The sequence below is a fragment of the Saimiri boliviensis genome, chromosome 4, assembly GCF_048565385.1.
Source record: "Saimiri boliviensis isolate mSaiBol1 chromosome 4, mSaiBol1.pri, whole genome shotgun sequence".
Lineage (NCBI taxonomy): Eukaryota > Metazoa > Chordata > Mammalia > Primates > Cebidae > Saimiri > Saimiri boliviensis.
In genome coordinates, this window is record NC_133452.1 from 30,528,867 (window position 1) to 30,556,859 (window position 27,993).

The following is a 27,993-nucleotide window of genomic DNA, read 5'->3' on the forward strand; positions in this document are numbered from 1 at the left end:
GTGAGATCGCGCCATTGCACTCCAGCATGAGGAGCAAGAGTGAAACTTTGTCTCAAACAAAAACAAAATAAAAACAAAAAAACCTATGTAATAATTTGAATAAATCAAGTGTTGAGGAAATTCCCAAACCCCATTGTAGAAGAGTACCAGAAACTCAAAAAAAAAACACCAAAAAACCAGCAGTCAATATAATATTCATGTTGCAAAGCAGCAATTTAAGTTCAGCAAAACAATATCTGTCACATAAAAGTAGTGTTATTAACTTGAATTACATTTATTGATTTTAAATGTAGGCTTTAAAATATATACATTTAAAAATTTATATAACTACTGTAAGCATAAGGAGTTTATACCATTTTCATATTAGTACATATGGGTTCAAATAATAATACAATCCTTCAGATAATTTCCACATTATTTAAGTTATTCTGTTAAGTGAATCTGTACATTATTTAAATTTGAGAAGCACTGACTTGTTTATATTTACTGAGAGATCTGATCGGGTCAGTTTGCTACAATCCAGGATGGAATGTCACCCAATCTGTGGCACTCAAAAAGTATTCATTAACTTAGAAGAAAGTATTTTTCTCTTTCATCAATTTTAATTCACCAACTTAATTATCAAATGATATAGTGAACAGCTTCATTGTCTTCAGCACTGGAATTTCTTTTTCTTTCTTTTTCTTTTTTTCTTTTTTTTGAGACAGAGTCTTGCTCCATTGCCAGGCGCCAGGCTGGAGTGCAGTGGCACAATCTCGGCTCACTGCAAGCAACCTCTGCCTCCCAGGTTCAAGCAATTCTCCTGCCTCGGCCTCCCGAGTAGCTGGGACTATAGGTGCACGCCACCACGCCCAGCTAATTTTTGTATTCTTAGTAGAGACGGGGTTTCACCATGTTGTCCAGGATGGTCTCGATCTCTTGACCTTGTGATCCGCCTGCCTTGGTCTCCCAAAGTGCTGGGATTACAGGCGTGAGCCACCGCGCCCTGCCAGCACTGAAATTTCTTTATCCTGACTTCTGCTTGTTGGGTGCGCTCATTAATATGTAACTTATGCCTCCCCTAAACTCAGAGAAATAAGTAGGAAAATATTGGGGGGTGGGATGTTTTCATTTCCTTTTGCTACCATAACATCTTATCACAAATTTAGCATCTTAAGAACAACTAGGTTTGTTATTTTATATTTCTGTAGGTCAGAAATCCAAAAGGAATTTCACTGGGCTAAAATCAACATCACAGGATTGCATCCCTCTGGACGCTCTAGAATTGTTTCCTTGCCTTTCCCAACTTCTAGAAGCTTCCTGACCTATGCTGAGGTCATCAAATCTCTTTTTCTGCCTGCAATCCTACTGCCTTCCTCCCTCATTTATAAAGATCCTTGTGATTACACTGAGCCCACCCAGATAGTTCAAGATAATCTCCCTACATCAGGGTCCTTAATCACATATGCAAAGCCTCTTTTGTCATGTAAAGTAACATACTCAGGTTCTAGGGAGTGGGACAGATCTTTTGGGTGGCATTATTCTGCTTACCGCAAGGGATGCCACTATGTCCAGCCTGTCCCCAGAGCAGAAACTGATGGAGGAATCTGCTTTGGAAGGATGAGAACACAAGCTCAGAAAGAAAAAGAAAAGAGGAATGGATGGAAATGAACAGAGAGGCATTTCATGGTGAATCAGAAAGAGGTTCTTTTTCTGAGGAGGATCAAGAAGCATGCTGAGGATTTACAAAGCCGGGAAAAGCCACTAACTAGGGAAGAAAAAGCAGACTGCTTCCCTACGGGTTTGTTTGAACACAGTTACCTGGGAAAGACTTTGCTTCGAGGTCACACCAATTACCGCATGCATGAAGATTATACTTAGTTCAGTTCCAAAATCACCATCTACATTTTTATTTTAAACTTTGCAGACAAATCAAACAGTGACATCAGAATTAAAATGGTTCCACCACCTCCCTGTTCTTATGCCATTGTTTTTCTTTTTCCATGATTCCTATAAGAAACCTGACACTAATTAAGCTAGCACAAGAAGCAGTAGAAAAAAAAAAAAAGAAGATGAATCATCCACCACTCTGGAGATGAACCAAGAAGTAAGAAAGTAAGAAAAACTGATCTCTACCCAAAAGGATAATGGTGAAAGACTGCATTCGCAAAGAGGGTGATATACTCAGAGCTTAAATTTCCAAAAAGACAAACAAAACAGGGAGAGTCGGATGAGATCTACCAGCTGCTTCTCTCTGCTAAGACGGTTCCCCTGGCGACAGCTAGGGAAGCTCGGGTGTATTTTCCCCTTGCTGTGTCATACGATGTGCCTTTCCCTACCCCCACCTCCTCCAGACTGCTGCCTCCATCAGTGCCTGTGGCGTGCGTGTGTTTGTGTGTGTGCATGCGCGTGTATGTGTGTGTGCGTATTGGGTTTCTCTCTCCCTTGTAAGAACACCACCAGCCTGCCCCTCCTGCTGTTGCTGCAGCTCTGACTTGCTTTTTCCTGCCTCTTTCCTCTCCTCTCTCTTCTTGCTTAGCTCCTTCCTTCTGGTAAGTATGACAAACACTCCCCCAAGCCCTGTGAGAAGAGGTAGTGTGCAGTTTGTGGTGTCTGGAACTTGCAACTTTGAAATTGTCAGTGAACTGTTGGAGAAGTTTTCATGGTTGTATTTACAAATAAAATGTGTTCCTCAGGGAGGGATGTGTCTGTGATAGTCATCTGGAATAGCCAACACAAGTGAAAAGTTCTCTCCCTGAGGAGGGGAAAATAAGGCAATTAAGTTTATTTAAGATAAAAATTCGAAATAATTTCTTTGCTACATAATATAAAATGGATGATTTAAAAGTAACAAAGTTCTTTGACTTTGTTGTTGCTGTTTTTTTCCCCCTCTTGTGAACTTGTCTTGAGGCTACTTTTAGACATCGAGTTGTCCTGGGGTTTATAATGACTATTCTGTTTTAAAGTAAATGTGGAACAGGAGTTTAAAGAATAGCCATGGAATTAAGAATTAAAAACATTAATGACTGTGGCCTCTGATAAAGAATAAATCAAATACAAGCAACCACTTGGATTTACTCTAACCAAAGTAAAACTCCTATGGACAGTCTACTTTCAATTAATTATTTTGAAGTTTGTTTTACTTGAGATTTTATTTCTTCCTAAGGTACTCTCCCCAACATTAAAACCCACGTGCGGCTTTAAGCCAGTAAATGTTTACTGTTTTCAATTTGATTGAAAAATTATTCTCTTGATTTTCAAGGATGAAGTGCTAAATGCCATGACTCATTTTAGAATAGCTTAAAATAACCTCTGGCTGGACAGCAGGTGGCTCGTGTCTTTGAGTTTGGGGTCAGGGCGGGGGATAAGTTATATATAGTTGAGCGCAATCAACAAGTAGAAGTCAGGGTGCGAAAGTCCCAGTGATGAAGATAATGAAACTGTGTGCTGCATTATTTGATAATCAAGTTGGTGAATTCAAATCAGTGAAAGAAAAAAGTACTTCCTCCAAGTTAACAGTGCTTGGTGAGCATCACAAGTCGGTGGCAACGTCTCTGTGTTGAGTTTTCTGTTCTTGTTGGTGTCCGAGCATCTGATTGACATCTACTGCCCCAAGAACAGGAAAAGGAAGCTGTGCAGTTTGTAGAACAGTATGTTTTTGTTTTCACTTTCATGTTACCACAACAGCAAAACCTGCGAGTTATGAGGATCTTGCCATATCTTTATGTTGCTAATTGGCAGCATCACTGCTAAACATGATTTACAAATAAAATGCACCATAACTTAAAGGGCTAAACCAAATCTATTGCAACCCTAGAAGTCATAATAGTCACAAACCCTGGAATCTCTGGCTCACTTCCATCTCTAACCCTTTCCTAAGAGCCCTTATTATTGCTGAGTTATTTCTCCAGTTGGTTTCCTCCTTGTTTATGAAACACTGCTACTTCTTAAAAATATTAAGTTTTTCTAGAGCTTCCTGACTTAGAAGAGAAAATTGAAATCTGCTTTTTCTTTTTAAAAGCTTGTTTATATATTGCAATAAAAGAGTATTATAGAAATTTAAGGAATTGTTGGTATAAGCACCACCATATTTCTTTTCTTTCTTTTTTTTTTCTTTCTTCTTCTTTTTTTTTTTTTTTGAGATGAAATCTCGCTCTGTCTTGCCCAGGCTGGAGTGCAGTGTCGCAGTCTTGGCTCACTACAACCTCCACTTCCCAGGTTCAAGCAATTCTTATGCCTCAGCCTTCCAAGTAGCTGGGAATACCAGTGCCCGCCACCACACCCAGCTAGTTTGTGTATTTTTAGTAGAGACGGGGTTTCACCATGTTGGCCAGGCTGGTCTCCTGGCCTCAAGTGATCCACCCATCTCAGCCTCCCAAAGTGCTGGGATTATAGACATGAGCCCCCATGCCTAGCCCATGTTCACATACTACTTGGTTTATTTATTTATGTCTTCACTTATTCCCTGTCTTATTCCAAAAATGATGCCAGTTCTAAGCTCAGAAAAAGTATTCATGTTGCTTTTCTGAAAAAGAAAATGCCAGAAAAGTGAGAAATGGCTCCAACCAGTGTAATAATGCATTTACATCAAAATATTCATACTAAGCAAAATATTGAATTATGGATCAAATAGAGCTTAGAGATGTTATGAATCATTTAAATAAATTCAATGGGTCATCTATTAAATATTTTAACTTTGAAAGAAAACTAATGCCATTTTAGATTTAAATATATTAAATATATACAGTCATGTATTTCCAGTGAATTATAATCTATAGAATTATAGACTTATAAAGGAAAATTATAATGCAAACTGGCTAATGTAGGCAAAATGACAAAATATGGTCACAAAAAACAACAGAATGAATTAATTGCTTAATGTGAATAATAAGGAATACCACTGAAATTGAAGATCAAAACCAAAAATATGCCAGTAGTATAACTTGATTTGGTAAAAGAACTTTCCAGTGTTCCTACTGTAATAATTGTAACATGAATGGTTTGTGAAAGGACATTCACTCTATGGTAGAAACCATAATTAGTTGGTATTCACTTGGGGGATATCCCTGCCATTGCAATGTAGCACTGATATGCAGGAACTAGTTTAGCTACATAAAGCCTAACTGTGCTTACCACTAGATACTACTCCCAAGATGGAAGCTAATCACTCTGAACAGCTTGCAGCTGAACAACAGTCAACACCTCCAGGGGAGAGCTCATCATTACCCAGTCACAATGGTCTGGAGAAGGAACATGGCCAGGATTCTTCAACCCCAGTCCAACCACCAGAGAAAGAGGCAAGTGCACACCCCGATATCTCTGAGGAGCTGAATCGACAGCTGGAAGACATCATTAACACTTACGGGTCTGCTGCCGGCACAGCAGGGAAGGAGGGCTCCACCGGGGCCAGTGAGCAGCCTGAGAACGCGGAGTCACCTGACAACGAGGACGGGGACGGTGAAGAAACAACTGAAGAGGCCGGAAGAGAACCTGTTGCTTCTGGAGAGCCACCTGCTGTGAAAGAGCTTGTCAGCAATAAAGAGCAAAGATTGGAAAAGAAAATCCTAAAAGGATTAGGCAAGTAGTTATGTTCAAATATGTGACTTTTCTGTGCAGTATTCCTAAAAGAGGGCCACATCTTTCAACCTTCACTAAAAGCCACACATAATATTTGGATGACTATAGTAGTTACACTTTAATAATTGTAACATCAATGGCTTGCAAAAGACATTCACTCTGTGTTAGAAACCATGATTAGTTGGTATTCACTTGGGGGATATCCTTATCATTGAAATGCAGCATTAATATGTAGCAACTAGGTTAGCTACATAAAGCCTAAATGTAGATCACTGCATTTTCCCTTGCTGTATTTGTCCCTAGCCCTTTCCCCTCAATAGAGCTCAGGTGAAATTTTCAGCATGTTACCCATCTACCCTCTGTTCCATGGCTTCCTATTGCTCTTAGGGTGAAGACCAAAATCTTTAACATGTTCTCTAAGATCCCAATGGTCTAACTCCAACCAGTCCTAGTTTTATCTCACATTACTCTAACCCACGACATCACCTTCCTGAACACTCTGCCTGTATTATTACTACCACCACCACTACTGCCTAATAGCTAGTCGTTCTGATCTTGTCTTTCAGGTCTTTGAACATGCTATACTCCATCCCCCACAAGGCCTGTGCACATCCTAGTTTCTTTACCTAGAAATCTCTACCTATCTTCAAGTGCCCAGTGAGTGTTTATTAATGCCTAGTCTTTGTGAGGCACTATGTAGGTGCACAAAGATAAATAATCATGGCCCTTTGGTCAAGGAGCTCTAGGTGTAGAGAAAACAGAAGACATGGAAACTGATTATATAGGAGAAGGAAAATTTTTTAGGAGAGCATGGGAGATTGGTAACACCAATGATGGCTGTGAAAAAAGGGTGAGAATGTTAATTTTTTAAAACTAGGAGTGAAAGCATGTTACTGTAGATAGGAAATTCCCTCGGCTTGTCTTTCCTGGTGGAAACACTACAAATACCTCCTCCTATGTGATACTTTCCCTGACATGCCCAGGCAGAGTTAGCATCACCTTCCTTAGTTTTCCATTAAATTTTCAGCAGCAATCATTTGTTTATATACCATGCTAGATGGAGAATCTGTCAAGGGCAGAGACCACATCTTATTTGTTTCTGGAAGACTGTGTGGTAGAGTGAAAGATGATGAGCATTGGAATCAGAACTGGGTTCAAACTCCAGTAACCAGATTATCTATAAACCCAAAAATATGCCTATACTGAAGTAGAATTTTTTCTGCAGGGAGCAAGTATATACAAACCTACCCACAAAGGCCAAGGGAGCTGAAGGCTATAAAAAGAGGCTGAAAAATCCAGTTTCTCAGAAAGAAATATTTCACAGGGTCTTACAAACAGTAATGCTGTCTTGGGCAGCAGTGAGACAGTGGATGCCTGCATCCCCCCTCCAGAAAACATCTTTTATATAGCAAGCTTTCAGGGTAAAGTCAAGTGCAGCTGGTCACATCTCAGACTTTCTTGCAAAAACTCATGACCACTGGGTACATTAGCTAAGCAACTTTCTGAGGGATTATCTATGCTACAGGCATTGTTTAATGACCTTACTACAGAGCAGTGGTCAACCTTTTTGGCATCAGGGAAGATAGTTTTTCCATGCACTAGGAAGGGATGGTTTCAGGATGATTAAAGCACATTACATTTATTGTGCTCTTTATTTCATTATTATTACATTGCAACATACAATGAAATGATTCTCACCATAATGTGAGAATCAATGGGAGTCCTGAGCTTGTTTTCCTACAAGTAGACAGTCCCATCTGGGGATGATGGGAGACAGTGACAGATCATCAGGCATTAGATTCTCACAGGGAGCATGCAACCTACATTACTCACTTGTGCAGTTCACAATAGGGTTTGCGCTCCTATGAGAATCTAATGCCACTGCTGATCTAACAGGAGGTGGCGCTCAGGTGGTAATGCAGGTGATGGGGAGCAGCTGTAAATCAGATGAAGCTTTGCTCCATTGCCTGCCATTCATCTCCTGCTGTGCAGCCCAGTTCCTAACAGGCCATGGACCAGCATCAGTCCAACCAGCACCAATCTCCAGGGTTGGAGATCCCTGCTGTAGAACACCTTGGCGTGGAGGAGTCGAACATTAGTCATTACGGCAGGTTTGCTTCAAGATGGTGTCAGTCTTGCCATGCCACAGGCTGTTTTCCTACAGATACTGCTATGATGCTAAAACCCATTGCTACAATGCTTTCAAGAAGGGCTAAATGACACATTGCATACTTGACCCAACTAGTATAAAATTAGAAGAACCCAGATAATAACTTTAAAGTATCTTCACATTCCAAAGTGTAGGGTTGGAATCACTCTAGTGTTTTGGAACATGAAAAAACATAATAAAATTGCTCTGTGTTACAGAGCAATTTTTTCTTCTCTGACCAAACATCTCAAATGTGTCCCTTTGCAAAGTTAGTTTTATTCAAGTTTCCATAAGACAATAACAAAATTTCATTCCAGAGATAAACAACTTCAGGTGTTTCTAACCAGAAATGTTATTTTAAAATTACCCTAAAACTTTTACATAGCAATGTGTGTGTGTGTGTGTGTGTGTGTGTGTGTGTTGTATTGAGAGGAAAGATATGAAGAAAGTAGGGACAAAGTTAAAATAACCAATTTGGGTTTCTACTTTTTTCCATGAGTTATTTCATAATCTGCATGAACCTTAAAATTATCAAATAATCAGGATGATATTTTTAAAAATTCCAGCTCTCTAATTCTGCCCCTGTTTACAAATTATGAAATTCCAACTGTGTTTTACCAAAATCCACTCTTGTGGATTAGCGTATCTAAGTGTGTCCACTGTACCTGAGTGTGTGTGGGCTCATGAGCTTTCTGTGCCTTCCCACTCAGCATCATTAGCATATTATTGTAAACACTGTACAATTTGACAGCTGCGTTATGCATGAAAATGACCTTTTTAGGCTAACCTCAACTTGTAACCACCATTTTAAACTTTCAGTTGTCTGCAAGTAGCTTTGGCAGCCTTCTTAGCTACTTTTCAGTTAAGTGGTACTAAGCTATTGTTTAGATCAATGGTTTTCCACCTTAACTGTTTATCAGAATCAGTTGCAAAATCTGTGAAAAATGCTGCTCCTGAGCTCCCACACACAGATATTTAGCCTTTATAGGCCTGGAGTGAAGCCTGATCTGGTCTCTCAGTTCTTTAACCAGGCTATACTCCATCACCCATAAGGCCTGTGCACATTCTACTTTCTTTACCCAGAAATTTCTACCTATCCTTAAATCCCCAATGAATTTTTATTAATGCCTCATCTTTATGAGGCACTGTGCTAGGTGCACAAAGATAAATAAGTCATGGCCCTTTGGTGAAGGATATCTAGGTAGAGAGGAAAAGGAAGACACATAAGTGAATTGTCATATAGGATAAGTGCAAGACCAGGAACAGGAACGTTTTTAGGAGAGCACGAGAGCTGTTCACCCTGGTCAATTTTGACACAAACAGACTGTGGAAGCAATGGCTACGATTCTTCACAAAGTATTTTCTCCACTGTTTTGGAGAAAACATAAAAATCTGGCTGTGGTCTCCTTTTATACCCTATCTGGAACTTTCATAGAATTTTAATAAATCATTCAACCCATATCTGAAAATATATTCTTAGATTTTGCTTATATACTTGATCAAGGATGTCTTTAATCGATGAATTTATCAGATGCTATTTGTTTCATTGGTACATCTGAGATGCTAAAATGTTTTGACTCTCTACCCCAACATTTTCCAAAGTGTGTCCACTTTGGGATGTTTGGGATTTCACAAAGTTAAACAGTTCCTTTACTGCCAGAATTTTCTGACCTTTAATGCATACACAATGAAAATCTAAAATAGTGATGGGCATAGTTTCCATCACTTCCAAAACTTATTGCATCAGTGAGAGCCTTTTTTGTACAGCACACCTTGAATATTTGGGAAATGTCTCTACAACTCAAGCACCCCGGACTTATTTTTCCTTTTGAGGTTGCATATTCTCCTACAGTAAACACACTACATACCAGAGCAGCTGGGGAAGTATTTAAAAATCTCTCTAGCAGGTAAAGTCACTTTCCCCTTGGCATCTGAAATGAAAGAAATGAAAACAGATTTCCCATTATGCAGCACCATGCCACGTTCACGTCTGAAGTATCCCCTTTTTCTCCTACTCGCACCCTCCAGGTTGAGGTATCTCTCATTTATCACTTCTTTGACAACATTACGTGGGCTGAGTGGAAAACAAAGCTCATTTATAGGGCTATTCTGAGCTCTGAATCCATCTAATCAACCTACTAATTTTATAGACAGAGAAACTGAAGCCTGGGGAGTTTCAGAGTCTGCCAAAAAATGTTACTCATCTAGTTGATGTGATTGCGAGATTAGTCATAAAGCAAGGGACGGATCTTGTGTCACTGACATCACAGGACCAAAAGTGTACAGAGTAAGCATCATATTGGTTAAGGAGCATTTATTACAGCTCAATTAATAAATTGTGTCTTTCTAGTTTCAATGAGCTTCAGTGGTTCCTTCTGAGAGGCCCCTGACTAGGACATCAGTATTCTGAAATGTCTTCAGACACCCATTTACATAGTATTCCTTTTTCAGAAGGAGTCTTGCCCTGACACCAAGGCTAGAGTACAGTGGTATGAGCTCAGCTCACTGCAACCTCCACCTCCCAGGTTCAAGCAATTCTCCTGCCTCAGCCTCCCATATAGCTGGGATTACAGCTGTGTACCACCATGCATGGCTAATTCTTGTATTTTTAGTAGACACAGGATTTCACTATGTTGGCTAGGCTGGTCTCGAACTCCTGACCTCAAGTGATTTGCCCACCTCAGCCTCCCAAGGTGCTGGGATTCCAGATGTGAGCCACCACGCCCGGCCCATAGTCTTCCTTTGAGCAGTCACTTTCCTAGATAGGAAAGTGACTTTCAGCCATTTTCGCCAGATTTCTAGTTTCTCCGAGAGCGTAACAACCTACTGCGTTGATATAAATGCTAAATTTTCTGGGGATTGTAAGAAGACTAGAGAAATTCAAGGGAAAGAGGAATAAGCAGAGACATAAAACTTCACACGTAGATTCACGGAGAAGCTAGAACCTAGACCAGACCCTGACAGGGAGGAGGGTTTACGAAAGCAGATGGAAGGGGGAGAAAAATGTGTGGTGAGGAAAGTTATCAGCACTCTCTTCTAACCAAGGTAGGGATTGGATAGATGAATATTTTACTGTTTTTCTAATATTTTTATGTTTGTTATTGCTAATAGTGTATACACATCATCAGTTGACCTACTAAGAACTCCAGATCCACTCTCTTACTGAGTAGAGGTCAAAATTCCCATATAAATATGACGAGGTCACTAATAGATAAGAGAGATAAAATGTCAGCCAAATAGAAAAAAATCTCACAAGAAAACACAGGCTGGGTGGTATTTTCAAAACGGATAGAGGCCCTAAAACCAAATGAAACAATGAGAGGTGACAGTGAGGAGTAAGAGAATCTTTGTAAATCTAAAAAGGGGACCAAAATCGTCTACGATAACCAATATGCCATCCAAATAATGTTGCTTTTGTTTTTGTTGTTATCTAACTCAAGCTAAAAATGGTGAAAGCTATTTTAGTTGTGAAATGACCAAATCTTAAAGGCTGAACTCAGAATCCATTTAGTCAAGCCACTAATTTTATAGACAGGGTAATTAAACCAGAGAGTTTGAGAGTCTACAAAAAAAGAAAAAAATCACTCAACGAGTTGATGGCAGAGTCAGTTCTGGAACCCAGGTCTCCCATTGTTAGTCCAGTGTGAATTTATACATACATAAATCTTACTTCCCTTAAAAGATACCTATAGATGCTCAGGATTTATCTCATGCTTATTTTTAGAAATCATATTAGAAAAAAACACAACTAACAGTCAAATATGAATCTAGGTCTAACGTTTGGGAAAAGGACATCCACAGCCTTTCTGGCTTTAAGTTTCTGCCACAGTACATGGAAATCAGGAAGGCGGGTAGGAATACGTACACAAGTACATATTCGTGACTAAATTTAACCCCGAAGTTCTAAAAATAAAATAATTTTGGAAGAGAAAAGGCATAATTTTGTTTTTGGTTTTGTTTGTTTGTATATATGTTTGTTTGTTTTTGAGAGATGGAGTCTTGCTCTGTCACCCAGGTAGAGTGGTCTATCTCGGCTCACTGCAACCTCTGCCTTTCGGGTTCAAGCTCTGAGTCTCCAGCCTCAGTTTCCCAAGTAGCTGGAACTACAGGCATGCGCCACCACAGCCAGCTAATTTTTGTGTTTTTTAGTAGAGACAGGGTTTCACTATATGTTGGCCAGGCTGGTCTCCAACTCCTGACCTCTGGTGATCTGCCCACCTCAGCAAGTGCTGGGATTACAGGCGTAAGCCACAGCACCCGGCCAGAAAAAGCATAGTTTTGAACACATTAAATCTGCATAAGTTGTCGCCAAACAGCATAAACAATCATTACTATGCTAAAAGTTTCAGAAAAATCCTGGTCCACATTTCTGCAGCTGGCTTAGTTGCCTTTAATTTCAGGTTCTTCGTTTCTTTGATGTAAAAATAGTTGCTTCATCTTCCAATAAAACTGCGCCAGTGACTACAGCCATATGCGGCAGCACTGTGTCTGCTACACCGCTGGTTCCACTTTCACGTCGACTTCCTACCATGCCGAGCATTTCAGAGTGTGGTAGCTACATGCCTTTAATGAGGAGGAAATGAAGCTTGCTTTGGAAGGACACGTTAGGGAGAAGGCAGGTGATTCCCTCCTGATAAAACGCCCCTGAATAAAGTCAGTTTTTCCTCCTGTATTTGACACTATGATCAAATGACCCTATTTCCTTGGAGATGTAGTGACAGCCTTTCGTAGATGACGAGCAAGTCTCTCTCTTCCCCTCCTCCGTGATTACTCCACATAGCACCCTAGTCCAAAAAAACCAATGGATGTTGAAGAACTGAGGTCAGTGATGTCGTAAATTTATGAATTCGCTACATGCCCATCTCCAGTTCCCTGGATATTTTGTTGAAGGGAAGAATACTTTTTGAAGGCATGTTGATGCACCTGAATGTTAACCTTCTATGCAAAATAACAGGCTAGAGCAGAAAGAGACGTCAGTGAGTGTGAAGATTAAAAAACAAAACAAACAAACAAAAACAAAAAGAAACCTCTTCTCACAGTTACAGAAAACAAAACCTAAGGAGAGAAGATACTTAATGTGGGAAGAAAGCGAGAAGCTTTGACTCCCTCATTTCTCTCTCTCCCAAACAAGACATGTAATGGTTTTATAGGTCAGTACGCACACCGAGTGCTATCCCAGCATACGTGAAACATCACAGGTGAGAGGAAGACCTGTCTTTCCGCTAGTCGGTCACAGAAAGTAGTTTTCGTGACAGTGTTTATTTGATTCACATGATACCAGTTTGAGCTAGTTGACTTTGTTTTATTCTATTATTGTTGACGTTTACTGAGCACTCACCATGGGCCAAACACTGTTTTACGTCCTGGGCCAAGAATGGTCAAGAGCAGTCTCTTGACTTACAATAGATGACACTGTAACTGGGTATAGTGGTCTTCATGTGGTGGGCACCTTCCCTGGACTGAAGACAAGGGTGAAGGGACGGCCTGACCGATGCAAATCCATCCCTGTCACCAGAGAAAAAACTCAAAGCACATGTTTGTCAGGGCTGAGGCAGCAGTGACTCTCGGCTGCAAAGGGCAGCACGTATTGCCACAGGCCGTGATTGAAAAGCCGCAGGGGACCCTACTCACCCACCTTCCCCTGTCTTGGGTGGTGTCTCTAATCTGAACTGACTCACTGAGCAAAGACAGACAATGGGAATGAGGTCAGTTTTTCAACAACAACAGAAAGTTTCCTTCTATTCTTCAAGGTTTCTCTGGTATCAGAATTCCACGTGAGAGTGGAGTGACTTAGAACAATAAGCTAGCCTTGGATTCAAGCCTTGGCTCTGCCAGCACTAATCATGTAACTTTGGATATTTCTGGGCCTTAAATACTAAAATCCATAAAATTAACCAGTTAGTCTGGATGCTCTTTGAAATTCCTTCTAGATCTAAGATTTCTTGATTCCACATAAGGTTGCCAGATTTAGCAAAGGAAAATACAGGATGCCCAGAAAAACTTGAATTTCAGGTAAACAATGAATCATTTTTAGTGCAAGTATGCCCCTGTCCTATATTTCATCTGGCAACCCTAATTTGATGACGTATATGCCTCTCCAAGATGAAGGCAAGTACTTCAAGGGCAAACGTCTGTTCTTGGGGGAAAGGTTGTCAAAGTTGTTAATATTCTTAAGCAGGCCAGGTGCGGTGGCTCACGCCTGTCATCCCAGCACTTTGGGAGGCCGAGGAGGGCAGATTACCTGAGGCTGGGAGTTCAAGACCAGTCTGACCAACACAGAAAAACCCGTCTCTACTAAAAATACAAAATTAGCCAGGCGTAGTGACACATGCCTGTAATCCCAGCTACTCGGGAGGCTGAGGCAGGAGAAAGGCTTGAATCCACGAGGAGGAGTTTGCGGTGAGCCGAGCTTGCAGTGAGCCGATTGCGCCACTGCATTCCAGCCTGGGCAACAAGAGTGAGACTCAGTCTCAAAAAATATATATATATCTATTCTTAGGCAGATTTGTATCAGGAAACGTGGGTTTTGTTGTGTGACTTGACCACCCTACTCTGATTAAACAGAGTGGTTTTCCTAGATAGATAGGGGCGGGAAAATGCCCCCCCTTGCTTGGACTGTTGGAAGAGATAATGACTGTAGTGGCAAATGTGGGCTGCAGCTTCCCACCCGCTTCCTCTCCCAGCTCAGCTCAATGGTGGCTTGAAGACAAAATTTCTAGGCACCACAAAAGGGCAAATGGGCCCTTTGAGCTTAAGAAGACAAATGCAAGAACAAAAGGCAGAGAGAAGGAGGAACCTGAGGCCTGTTAAATAATCATGAACAGATTAATTGTTTTAATGTAGCATAAACTCCAACTGGAAACAAAATGAAACTGCCAACGGATATGAAGGCCTAGGCGGGAGAGAGGAAGGCTCAGAAGGCTGAGCCCATTATCACAGAGACACAAAAAGGCTTGTGGAAAGCCCTCCGTGTCTTTTCTTTCTATATTGATTTTACTCTGTTTGGTAGGAAAGAGGATCAGAGTTATTCCCACTCCAACCCCAGTGAATGGGTTTATGTACAAAAAAAGAGACTCAGCTCCCCCTAAAAGAGGGGAAAGAGGGACCACAAAGAACAAAAAACACAGGGGAAAAAAATGGGCAGACTACTTCATCAAGTTTCTCTGCTTTTGGCTGGAATCCTAGCAACTTCGTGTTGCTGTTTCGTACTAGTCATAAATTTTGATTGGCTGTTTTGCTTCCTTTTTGTTAATTCAAGTTGGAAAACAGGTGATGCATTCTTTCAGAAAGTCAGTATTTTTGATGCATAAAATCTTTTGATTCTGAAGAATACAAGGAGGAGTGATAAGAACTGGGGGACGTCTATTAGAGCAAACACTTACTGAGAGTCTGCCATGAACCTCACACCGTAACACATTCACAAACTTCCCAACTGACATTCACTCCATAAGATAGGTGTCATCCTTTCCATAGGAAAGAAAATTATATCTGATAAGATGAATGGCTTGGCCAGGGTTGGGAATAATTAGCAAGTGGTCAGTCTGAGAATCCAGCCCTTATCACCTGACTGCAAATTCAACACTTATTTTTTCATGTCTTTTTTTATGTATATGTAAGTATATATAATAACCGTGTCTTATTTATGACATATTAGGATACGCTGTTAAAGTTGCACAAATTTTTCATGTAGACATTAACATATTTATAAGAATATGTGAAATGCTGTCATTTCATGTCTTTTCCTTAAGGCAAAGAAGCCAACCTGCTAATGCAAAATCTGAGCAAGTTGCAAACACCTGAAGAAAAGTTTGATTTTTTATTCAAGAAGTATGCTGAATTGGTAAGATCTCTGATTAGTTTCTTTTGTTTTGTTTTGTTTGTTGGTTTTTTAAAAATTGCATTTTAGGCCGGGCGCGGTGGCTCAAGCTTGTAATCCCAGCACTTTGGGAGGCCGAGGTAGGTGGATCACGAGGTCGAGAGATCGAGACCATCCTGGTCAACATGGCGAAACCCCGTCTCTACTAAAAATACAAAAAATTAGCTGGGCATGGTGGTGTGTGCCTATAATCCCAGCTACTCAGGAGGCTGAGGCAGGAGAATTGCCTGAACCCAGGAGGCGGAGGTTGCGGTGAGCCGAGATCGCGCCATTGCACTCCAGCCTGGGTAACAAGAGCGAAACTCCGTCTCAAAAAAAAATTGCATTTTAGGTTTTGGGGTACATGTGAAGAACATGCACGATTGTTGCATAGGTACACACGTGGCAGTGTGGTTTGCTGCCTTCCTCCCCTTCACCTTGATTAGCTTCTTTTGTCAGAATGATTCAGGCTCTGGTTAGAGCTCAGACAAGGAGACTTAGTTTTTCGTGTGCATCATTAAAGAGCATGGCTGGTAACTTCGAACAAGCCTGAGCTAGAATTCATAAAAGAAGAATTTCTTAAGGGAAAAAAAAGAAAAGAAATGCTGAGAAATAACAGCAAGAGGGAGAAAGAGGCTAGAACTGGAGTTCTTCCACCTCCAATTATGTGTGTAATTTTGGGGATAGGAGATTGAAGTACACGTGATTGAAAATTGTAGATATTTTAAAGTTATTTTTAGCTTTGTAACAAAACTGTATTACATTGAGAAATATACTCAATGCAAAGATAAACAGGCCAGGTGCAGTGGCTCACACCTGTAATCCCAACACCTTAGGAGGCCAGGATGGGAGGATCGCCTGCGCCCAGGAGTTCGAGACCAACCTGGATAACATAGTGAACCCCCATCTCTACGAAAAGTTTTTAAAATTAGCTGTGCATGGTAATGCGCACCTGTAGTCCTAGCTTCTCAGGAGGCTGTGGCAGGAGGTTTGCTTGAACCCAGGAGTTTGAGGTTACAATGAGCTCTGATAGTGCTGCTGCACTCCAGCCTGGTGACAGCAAGACCCTGTCTCTAAATATAAATAAATAAATAATAGCTAGCTAGCTAGCTAGATAATATATCTTCACTTTTATTCAGTTCTCCTACCTAGGGTTTTTGAGAGCCACAAAGGGAACACAGTAGGGGTTTGAGCCAATGCCACCCTTCAGTTCATGGCACATTCTAGTCTGGTCCATTTCTGCATTTATTATCTTTGATCCTCATTCTTCTCCCCCTTGCCTACAATAGTAAAGCATTGCATGTGGATTGTTGTGTCTGGTTCTACGTGCTCCTAGGCATCCCCCTTATCAATAAATTGGAGCCCCTAGAAGCAAAGGAAGCCACTCCCAACCATCAGAGAATCCTCACAGTGGACTGTCTCCACTGTGAGGAGTGAGAATTGGCCAGTTGGAGAAAAGGGGAAGGTTTAGTAAGCCCAGTGCCTCCAGTTTCAAGGAACAACAAACACCTGCCAATCTGAGAATGAATTGTAAACAGCAGCATCTGAGGTCTGTGTGCTAACCCTGCAGATTATGAGAGCCACAGCTAAGATGTGGCATCCTCTCTAGTAAAGCTAGACAGTGGTCTTCTCCTTTATTTCCGCTTCTTTTCTTAAAAAAATTCTTTTGAAGGAATGGCCGTCAGAATCTCTATCTGTTCCACTGGGTTATCCAAATCAGGGAAGGAAGATAAACCATATCACCCAATCCCAGTGACATACCTCTTCCTGAGATGCATTGTGACCAGAATCAGTGGGTTAATTCCCACGTTAGCACCTCACTAGCTCCTTTTGATTGTGTAGGTGTCATGTTGATAATAAAGTAAAATAAATGTTACTATACATTAAAAGTTTACACTAATAGTAGTGAAGTTAGATGGACCAAACAATCAAACTTATTTTTATAGAAGTTGTTGAGAATAATCTTTCTTAAAATGTATATATCATTTTAGATATATTGATATAGTTTGGGAAACTTTATTAAAGTTAGTCAGTTCCCCGAATTTTTAATATTGGACTGGGCATTTATATATTGTGCATCAACTCTGTTGGCTATCAGAACACTATAGGAGTGTACAAGCTGTTCTAGCAACTTTGAGCATGTACTATATGGGGCATATGTAAGTTATTTATACACAAGGAAATCTATTTTATGTCACTGTTGTTGAAGAATTGCATGAAATCATGTAGTTGCATATAAAAAGTAGTTTGAGGCAAAACAAAAATTCTTTCATTTATTTCTTTTGAAGAAACAGTGACAGGAGAATGAAACTTAAGACTACATATAGCAAAAAAATTCATCCAGGCAGTGGGTTGAACTGCCCCCAACAGCAGATTTACCATTGCAGCTAAAAAAGCTTCAACTTCAGTATGTCTCACTTACATGGGCACCTTTGAGGCCCAGGCCTAATTCTCTTTAATTCTTTTTAAAAGAGAGCCTCCAAAACTGAATAAGCTTCAGGCCCACAAACTCTCCATCCCTGTTGATGGAGTATACTTGAGTGAGTGACTTGTTTTCTTTGCTTTTCACTCTGAATCTTGTCCTGTAATCTTACTATCCTTCTATCTGATGCATCCTGTTATGCTGAATTATTATGCAATAGATCCAGAAAAATTCTGAAACTCTAAGTGACTGGCTGATTGCTTAACTCTCAATATTTTAAAATTATTTTTTAGACACACAAACTACTTCATGAAGATGCCTAATGCTGAATACACAAAATAAACAAAAATATCTCTAATCCATCATGTAAAATACAAACTTTGCTTTATGCATATTCTTTTCCTGTTCTGTGTATGCAGAGATACTTTTTATTATAATTGCAGTCATAAGTTACATATACATTGATATCTGGTTTTCTTACATGATAGGCATTTTTCCATATAAAATATAGTCTTCATAAATATATTTTGTAAAAGTTGTATCATATTTCATTAAGTGTCTGTATCTACTGATTCAATAATTTGAAGATAAATTCTTCTCACTATTTTGCTTTACTAAATATTTCTGCAATGAATATCATTATGCATTAGCTTTTTTTCTCCTTCTTTTTTATGTTTTTAAGAAAAATTTCCAGAAATAGGATTGCTAAATTAAGTAAGACGAGCATTTTCTGGTTTTTCAACTTTATGGCCATATTGGTTTCAAAAAGAACAGTAGAAACTCACAAAGCAAGGATCAGTGTATCAGTTTTCTTGCAGCTTGTATTGCATTGGCTACCAACAATTTCAATACATAAAGTGAGTTAAATGTCAAAAATAATATTTTCCCCCCATATCTGGCCCCTACCCTCACCTTTCCATGTGATTCTCACCTGTCCATCCTTGCTCTTTTTAGTATTTTCTGAGTCATTTTTCCTTTGCCCCTTCAAATTATCAACTCATACCAAGGCCATTCATGTTTGATTTCTAGCGCCATGTTCTATACTTAAGGGCACTGGGCAGTATTCTAGACTAATACAGGCAGTGATTGATGGTGCTGCAGTCCCAAGACAGTACCTTGAGGAAGCATCACTTTTCGAGACTTACCAATATTTTCTCCATGAGCCAGGGTTGCTCACCCTGTTCTCAGGGAACTCCCTGTAGCTTCTTTCTCATCCTCCTAGCAAAGCAGTCACCCCCAATAAACAAGAGATTATTTTTCCAGAGACCATATTCAATTCAAACCTTACTTGCTATACTTTGGCATTTATATCATCTCTTGTACTAAACTTTCAAACCTGAGAGATCATCCTAGAAAAAAATGAATAGGAGAAAATCGACCCCAAAAACCTATTACATTTCCTTTTCGGAAAAGAAAAATTACGAGGAATTTCAATTATTTACGTGGAGACAAAAGCCTATTTCCTTGCTCACTGATTTGGATATTAATATAGAAATGTCTGAAATATAAGTGTTCACAAGGAATAAATCATCAAATTCAAAGCTGTGAATCAAACTGCCACTCTAGCTCACTCATCCTTGCAGAGTCTAAATCCTGTCATATTATCTGACTTTGTATTCATTAATAAATAAGGATCAGCTCATTAATAAATGAGGACACTTCATGACTAAATTAGGAAATGGCCTGGGAGAAATATTTTTTTGCATTTAACTTCCTCAATTCTTACGTAGTTAAAGCAACATCAGTAATAGGATTTTAATTTAGTACTTAGCATTAATTTTGCTTTTTAACTTAGTAAAAAAAGAAAGAAAATAAGAGAAATTACAGACAAAAATTCTATATGCCTATTACAATTATACAGAACTACGTCTAAGATAAATCACAAACCCAGTTGACTCTGTTGCAATGTTTGCTTTCATTCATTAAGAAACCCCACACATTCACATACTTCACATCTACATATGTGAACAAAATTATCCACATACTACAAAAAAAAAAAAGCCAGAAAGTTAAGGGTTTTTATTTTTAGCAAGGTAAGATAGATCTAACTAAATTCTAAATTTGGATGATCTTGCAGTAAAAGCAAAACATTAAAGGCTGGGCATGGCATGGTGGCTTCTACCTGTAATTCTAGCACTTTGGGGAGGCCAAGGCAGGAAGATCACTTGACACCAGGAGTTTGAGACCAGGCTGGGCAACATAGCAAGACCCTGTGTCTACAAAAACAAAAAAATTGGAATTAGCTGGGTGTGTTGGTGCACGCCTGTTCCCCCATCCACATTCCCCATTTATGTTCACCTTCCTTTGCACGTGCCAGGATCCTCTGCCTTGAAGGCATATCTGCCTCTCTCCTGTTCCTTCAACCTGATGTTTAGATTAGACTTACAGGACTCAGTTCAGATGTTACCTCCTCTTGGGAGTTCTCTAGAATATTCCAGCGCTGGTGAGTAACCCCTTCTCTGCATTGCCTATCACAGTGCCATACAGCTGTCTGCTTTCTTGTGCGAGGCAGTAAGAACCTGGAGGGCAGAGAATGTGTATTGTTCATTGTCCCTGACGCCAAGAATCACTTGAATATTGGCTGAATTACTTCGTTAATAATTACAAAAAATTTAAATATAAAGGAAAGTTCTGGTGTATTATCTGGCTTAATATTCGAAACAATATAAACAGACCAAGCGCAGTGGCTTGTACCTATAATCCCAGCACTTTGGGAGGCCAAGCGGGGTGGATTGCTTGAGCTCAGGAGCTCAAGACGAGCCTGAACGACATGGCGAGAACCCATCTCTACAGAAAAAATTAGCTGGGCATGCTGGCACACATCTACAGTCCCAGCTACTCAGGAGGCTGAGGCAGGAGAGTGCCTTAAGCCAGGCGTTCGAGGCTTCAGTGAACTATGAATGATTGTGCCACTGCACTCCAGCCTGGCTGACTGAGCAAGACTCTGTCTCTAAAAAAATTAAAATTAAAAATCAAAATAAAACATTAAATGGACAACGAGCAAGCACGAATCATTACTCTTTTCAACTTATGAAACACCTGTAGGCTGTTTTCCTCCTGACACTTAGATAAAGCCACATTCTCCAGTGTTCCCTATACGGGGGCGGTTTTGTCCACCAGGTGACAATAGGCATGTCTGTCTGGAGATACTTTGGGGTGTCACAAGTGGGCGGTGCTACTGGCATATAGCAGGTAGGGGCCAGGGATGGTGCTGACCAACCTGCAAGGTACAGGGCAGCCGCAATAACAAACAATTATCTGGCCCAATATGTCACTTGTACTGGGGTTCAGAAGCCCTGACATATGGTTTAATCTTCAGAAGGTAAAGTCTAAACCAGAATGGCAATAATAATAGCAATATATAAATTTTTTTTTTCTTTTTTGAGATGGAGTCTTGCGCTTGTCGTCCAGGCTGGAGTGCAATAGTGCGATCTGAGCTCACTGCAACCTCCACCACCTGGGCTCAAGTGATTCTCCTGCCTCAGCCTCCCAAGTAGCTGGGATGACAGGTGCCTGCCATTACACCTGGCTAATTTTTGTATTTTTGATAGACACAAAGTTTCACTGTTTTGGTTGGTCTGGTCTCTACCTCTTGACTTCAGGTAGCCTCCCAAAGTGCTGGGATTATAGGCATGAGCCACTGCACCAGGTCCTACAATATAAAAATGTTAAGAGCTGACAGTGGTCATTTAAAATCCAAACATAAGTACAAGAAATTTCACCCCTATCTAATAATTATGGTGCAAAATGAAAAGACCACGTTTATTCTATGAGCAGCTTTGCATGAGAAATATTTAATAACAGAGTACTTATTTTCCAAGGAGGAATCTGTTTCAATCAATATTTTTAGTAATATAGGTCTTGTTTTTCCAATGCTAACTTCCACCAGTAGCTTGAAATTGCACATAAGTATGAAGATAGAATATTATATATACATATCCTTAGCTTTACCTGGCAATAGCTTAAAATGTTTATTTTAGGATGGCAGGAAGGAGAGAGGAAAGAAAGAAAATGTGAACTGAAGAAAGTGTGACAGTTATTCATCTTGCTCAGAAAGAACAACTGCTTTTTAATTTTTATTTTATTTATTTATTTATTTGAGACGGAGTCTCACTCTGTCGCCCAGGCTGGAGTGCAGTAGCATGATCTTGGCTCACTGTAACCTCCGCCTCCCAGATTCAAGCAATTCTCCTGCCTCCGCCTTCCAAGTAACTGTAATTACAGGTATATGTCCCCATGACTCAGAACCACATACTTTCTTGCATGGGCCACAGAGACAGGCCTCTGGTACGTGTGGAAAGAGTGTGAATTTTATTTTATTTTATTTTATTTATTCACAGGCGTGAACCACAAAATACAAAATTTTGTATTTTTAGTAGAGATGGCTTTTCACCATGTCGGCCAGGATGCTTTTGATCTCCTTACTTGGTGATCTGCCCGCTTCAGCCTCCCAAAGTGCGGGGATTGCAGGCATGAGCCACCACGCCCGGCTCCAATGGCTTTTTTTAAATGGGGAAACTGAGGCATATGTCAGGGCTCATGTGGCATCTATATCCATTTGCATTAGGCTCTGTGAGGCACCAGAACACCTGAGGTCCAGAAGCACCAGGGCTTTTCCTTTCCATTCACCAACAAAGTCGTTATTAGGACTAGTATTTACCTGGCTTAGGCACCGTCCAGGCACTACAGGAACTGAGGTCAGTGGAGGAAATGGCTCTGGACAAAGGGCTACTGCTTGAATGTGGCCCCAGTGATGGTCGGTCTGAGATTGACACTCTTGAGAATCCACTGATCTCTCTCTGGAGGCTTCTGAGGTTGATCACCATACTCCCCACACCAGATCTAGAACTTCATAATAACATTCCCTGACGTAACAAATAAAAATACATTACACGCAGTTAAGTCTATGTTTCAGTAAACAATAGATAATTTTTCAGAAAAAATATGTCTCATGTAATATATGGAGTATATTAATACCTATGCTAAACATTATTTCTTATTTATTTGAAATTTAATTTGAACTGGGTGTCCTGCATTTTACTGACAACCCTACCTTAGACCTTCAGCATCCGAGATGGAAAGTACAGTGGTAAGTTGGTTTCATGTTCCACACCAGTCCTGATACAATACTTTAGTCACGGCTGCTGGAGGAACATGAGAAGAGTTCACCTGGGCTCAGCAGAAACCAGCAAAATGATTTATTTGTTGTAAGCGCAGAGCAGGTGCGGATGGGGTGCAGCAAGGCAGGTTACGGATATTTGCTATTCATGCTATTGAATCGTGCAGTAGCTATTTCTGATGCTTTGGTGAAAACCCGTCAATGCTTAGGTAGTGGAAGGGGACTTTCTCTTCTCCTTTCCCACACAGAAACAATCCACACTCAGAGCCAAAATTATAAAGAAGACTTCATTTTCTGTTTACCAGGAGGCTGCTTTTCTATTTTCTATTTTTAAAAATTGTGCTATAAGCTTGTTTCAAGGAAGAATCATGAGAACTAAATGCAACCCAAGCAGACAGCCTGTTGATCATTGCCTCGGGGCAAGGCATCGTCACGAACTCTGGCAGTTTACAGATTCTGAGACATGCCTTTCAATTTTGTCTGGCTATTCAATATTGGTTAGGTAGACTCAGGAAAAATATTTCTAGACTATCCAAAAATAGATCCAAGTAAAAAGAGACTAATAATAACAAAAAACTTATAAATGCTATGCTCTAAAAACTATACGCCTGCAAGTCCTGCAATGGTGACATTTTAAAATTTCATTTACTTCCAGAGGAAGAAGTAGTAGGAAAACATATTTCCAAACAACCATAGAGTAATCTTTAGGTTTGCTATTTTTCTACCGACTCCAAGGAGATCTCTGCCATTTTCTTCCATTTTTTATCTCTATGTGTGCAGTTGGATGAACATCGTACTGAGCAAAAGAAGTTAAAGCTCCTCCAAAAGAAACAGATACAAATCCAAAAAGAAAAGGACCAGTTACAAGGTGAACACAGCAGAGCTATCCTCGCTCGAAGCAAATTGGAGAGTCTGTGCCGGGAGCTGCAGAGACACAACAAGACTCTGAAGGTATGTGTCCCCATGACTCAGAACCACATACTTTCTTGCATGGGCCGCAGAGACAGGCCTCTGCTACTTGTGGAAAGAGTGTGAATTTTATTTTATTTTATTTTATTTTAAGACGGGGTCTCGCTCTGTCGCCAGGCTAGAGTGCAGTGGCGCGATCTCGGCTCACTGCAACCTCCGCCTCCCGTGTTGAAACGATTCTCCTGCCTCAGCCTCCCAAGTAGCTGGGACTATAGGCATGCACCACCATGCCCAGCTAATATTTGTATTTTTAGTAGAGACAGGGTTTCACCATGTAGGCCAGGATGGTCTTTATCTCTTGACCTCATGATCCTCCCGCCTCAGCCTCCCAAAGGGCTGGGATTACAGGTGTGAGCCACTGCACCCAGCTGAGTGTGAATTTTAGAATCAGAGAGGCTTGGGTTCAAATCCTGGCTCTGCCCCTTGCTTGCTTGTAACCTTAAATAATTTTACCTCCTTGAGCTACTTTCCTCATCCATAAAATGGAGATTAGACCAGCTTCACTGTGTGGTTAGGAAAAAATTAGATGAAGTTGAGTATACAAGGTACCCACACAGTACCTGATACATTGCAGGCCCTTAATCAGATGCATACCATTCCCCTTACCTTTTTATTATGTTGAGTTTGTATCTAAGGTAGGCCTTAGTTCTTTATAAAAAATACGTTTGTGAAGATTCAACATTTTTGGCATTATAATGAATTCTGCATGGCATCAGATAAATGGTCACAAACCCAACTGACAAAATGAAGTGAGATTGAGAGCCAAAATGTCAATAGTCATTGGAAAAAAAAAAGAAGCGATTGGAAAAAGCACTGAAGCTCTTCAGGCTTAATTATTCAATCTACAAATAATAGACTGATCACTTCATTTGGTCCACCCGGGTTTCATTAATTACAGCATAAGCCCTAGCAGTGTAGTTAATTTGATTACACAGAGACACTAGCTGCATTCAATATAGCAAGATGCAGGGCTCTCCAAGATGATACTGTGCGCAGCCCCAATCCCCTTTCCAGCTGAAGATCCTAAAGCTTTTGACAAACAATAATTAATTAGACACCAATGTTTCCATGAGGTAGTTATTATTATAAATGTTTAAAAGGAGATACTTCAAGAAACAGAGTACATGAAAATCATTGCTGAATTTGTGCAACTGAGTTAGAAAGAAAAATACAAGAAAATCATGGTTCCTCATACTCCAAATTGTTTTTTGATATCTGGGAAATGGAGAAGTGGGGTGATAAAGCCGAAGTCTCAGATTGCAAGGTTTAGGTGATGGGCTACTGGCATCTTGTCAACAATGGCACTGAAGATAGACACCTGGGCTGAATGGCGGCCTGAGGATGGAAGCATTGTCCTCAACTCAAGATTTGGATTCAAAGGATGCATAAATCTCCTGTGTGTCTACATAAATCCCCTGGCTCTCAGTAATGTTACATAGTAAGGAGATAAAAATTAAATCAGACAGGGTGGAATCATTTATCAACAAAGGGATATGAAGAGTGGAATGACATAGCGTGGTCTTCTTTGATAGTATTAAAGAAAGATCAGCTAGTCACAGTGGCTCACACCTGTAATCAAACATTTTGGGAAGCGAAGGCAGGATGATCACTTGAGCTTGGAAATTTGAGACCAGCCTGGCAACATTTATGATAGTGAGACGTCATCTCTACCAAAAATCAAGAAAATTAGCTGAGCGTGGCAAGTCGCTGCAGTCACAGCTACTTGGGAGGCTGAGGCAGGAGGATCATTTGAGCCCAGAAGTTAGAGCCTGCAGTAAGCTATGATTATACCACTACACTCCAGCCTCAGTGACAGACCAGTGTCTCAGAAAAAAAAGAGAGAGAGAGATCTTATTATTACCATCCAGCCAGCTAGAGACTCCTCCCCACCAAAAAAACAGAATGATCAGAGTGGCAAGAGACCTTGTAAGTGTGCCCATATACCCTCAGTAATGGCTTCCCGTTATGAACAATGACATTAAGTATCATTATTATGCCAGAAGTTGTGCTAAGTGCTTTATATGCATTATTTTATTTAATCTTCACGATAACCCAGTGAGGGTTAATTATCTCCACTTTATTGATGGAGAAACTGACACTCAGCAATCCAAATCAGTTGTCCAAGGTCAAGCGTATTTTAAATGTCAAAATCAGAATTCAAATTCAAAATGTGTTCAGATTTTCCAATTTTTTTTGACCCAGGGATTATTTAGAAGTGTTATTTAATTTTTACAACCTATCATACATGGTCTATCTTGATACCATATGGACTTCAAAAGAATGTTTTTCAGATGTTGGGTGTAGTATTCCATAAGCAACAATTAGCTTTAAATTATTTATGTGTTTTTTGAATTTTTTATCTATCAGTTGCTGAGAAATGAGAGTTAAAAATTTCCTCGTATAATTGTGGACTTGTTCACTTATTTAAATTATGTCCATTTCTGTTTTATGTACTTTGAAGCATTAACATTAGGTGTATATATATCTATGATTATGTCCTCTTGATGAACTGGTCATTTTACCATCATGAAATGTCACTTAGTAACAATCTTTATCTGATGGCTACAGTATCTGCTACTAATTTAGCCACTCTAGTTTCTTACTCTTACTGTTTGCATGGTGTATCTCTTTTCATCCATTCACTTTCAGCCTGGGTCTTTATATTTAAAGCGCATGCTCTTAAGACAGCATATAGCTGGATCTTGCTTCTTTTCATTCCTACAGTATCTGCCTTTTAATTGCAGTACTAGCCCATGAACATACAGTGTACTTATGGATGTGGTTTGATATATGCCTACCATTTTATTATTTGTTTACTATTTGTCACCTCTACTTTCTGCTTCTCTGTTCTTTTCCTGACTTCTTTTGGATTATTTGAATATTTTAAAATTACATTTTAATTTATCTCTTGTATTTTTAAATTATAACACTTTGCATTACCTTTGGTAGTTGCTCTGTGATTACAATATGTATGCTTAAGTTTTCATAGTCTTCCTGGAATTAGTGTTGTATTATTAGTTCACATAACACGTAGAAACACTGCAACTAAACAGAACAATTTTCTCCCTCAACCTTAAGGCTATCATTACTATATATATTATATTTACATACTTTTGTAAAGCCAATGAGACATTATTATAAATTTTAATTTAAACAATTATATGTATTTCTTTTTAAATTAAAGGCAAAAACTATCTTTTATTTACCCGGATGTTTACCATTCCTGACACTTCTTATTCATTCTTTAGCTTCACATTTCTGTCTGATGTCATTTTCCATTTTCCCTCAGCCTGAATTACTTCCTACAGTATTTCTTTTTTTCTTTCTTTCTTTTTTTTTTTTGAGATGGAGTCTTGCTCTGTCACCAGGCTGGAGTGCAACGGTGCAATCTCAGCTCACTTCAACCTCCGCCTCCTGGGTTCAAGTGATTCTCCTGCCTCGGCCTCCTAAGTAACTGGGACTACAGGCGTGTACCACTATGCCCAGCTAATTTTTGTATTTTTAGTAGAGTTGGGGTGTCACCATGTTGGCCAGGATGGTCTTGATCTCTTGACCTTGTGATCCTCCCACTTCCCACCTCAGCCTCCCAAAGTGCTGGGATTACAGGCATGAGCCACCAAATTTGAATTTTTTTCAGCCATTATTTCTTCAAATATTTTTTCTTCTCCGCTTTCTCTCCATCTTCCTTCTAAGATACTCTGTGTGTGTTACATCTTTTGATATTGTCCCACAGGTCTTCAAGCCAGTCTTCACATCCTTCACCAATACTTTTTCTCCTTTGTTTTTAGATTATATCATTTTGATTGGTCTGTCTTCACATTCACTGATTCTTCTTTCTCTCTCATTTTCATCCTGTTCCATATTCATCCACTGATTTTTACATTTCAGATTTTGCAATTTTTAACTTCAGAATTTTTATTTTT

The 27,993-nt window shown here is 39.8% G+C and overlaps 1 protein-coding gene across 2 annotated transcripts in view; it reads left to right on the plus strand.

The window, feature by feature from the left end:
* TXLNB (taxilin beta) overlaps positions 1-27,993 on the plus strand; it is an 87,976-nt gene that overhangs the window by 32,024 nt on the left and 27,959 nt on the right. The window contains exons 1-4 of one of the 2 annotated variants that reach the window (XM_039467941.2): positions 2,418-2,531; positions 5,119-5,556; positions 15,454-15,545; positions 23,882-24,052. In XM_039467941.2, coding sequence (XP_039323875.1) covers positions 5,133-5,556; positions 15,454-15,545; positions 23,882-24,052 — 687 coding nt within the window. In that variant the 5' untranslated portion in view covers positions 2,418-2,531; positions 5,119-5,132. Of the gene's footprint in view, positions 1-2,417; positions 2,532-5,118; positions 5,557-15,453; positions 15,546-23,881; positions 24,053-27,993 lie in introns of those variants that run through there. The other variant, XM_074397383.1, reaches the window with a different exon arrangement.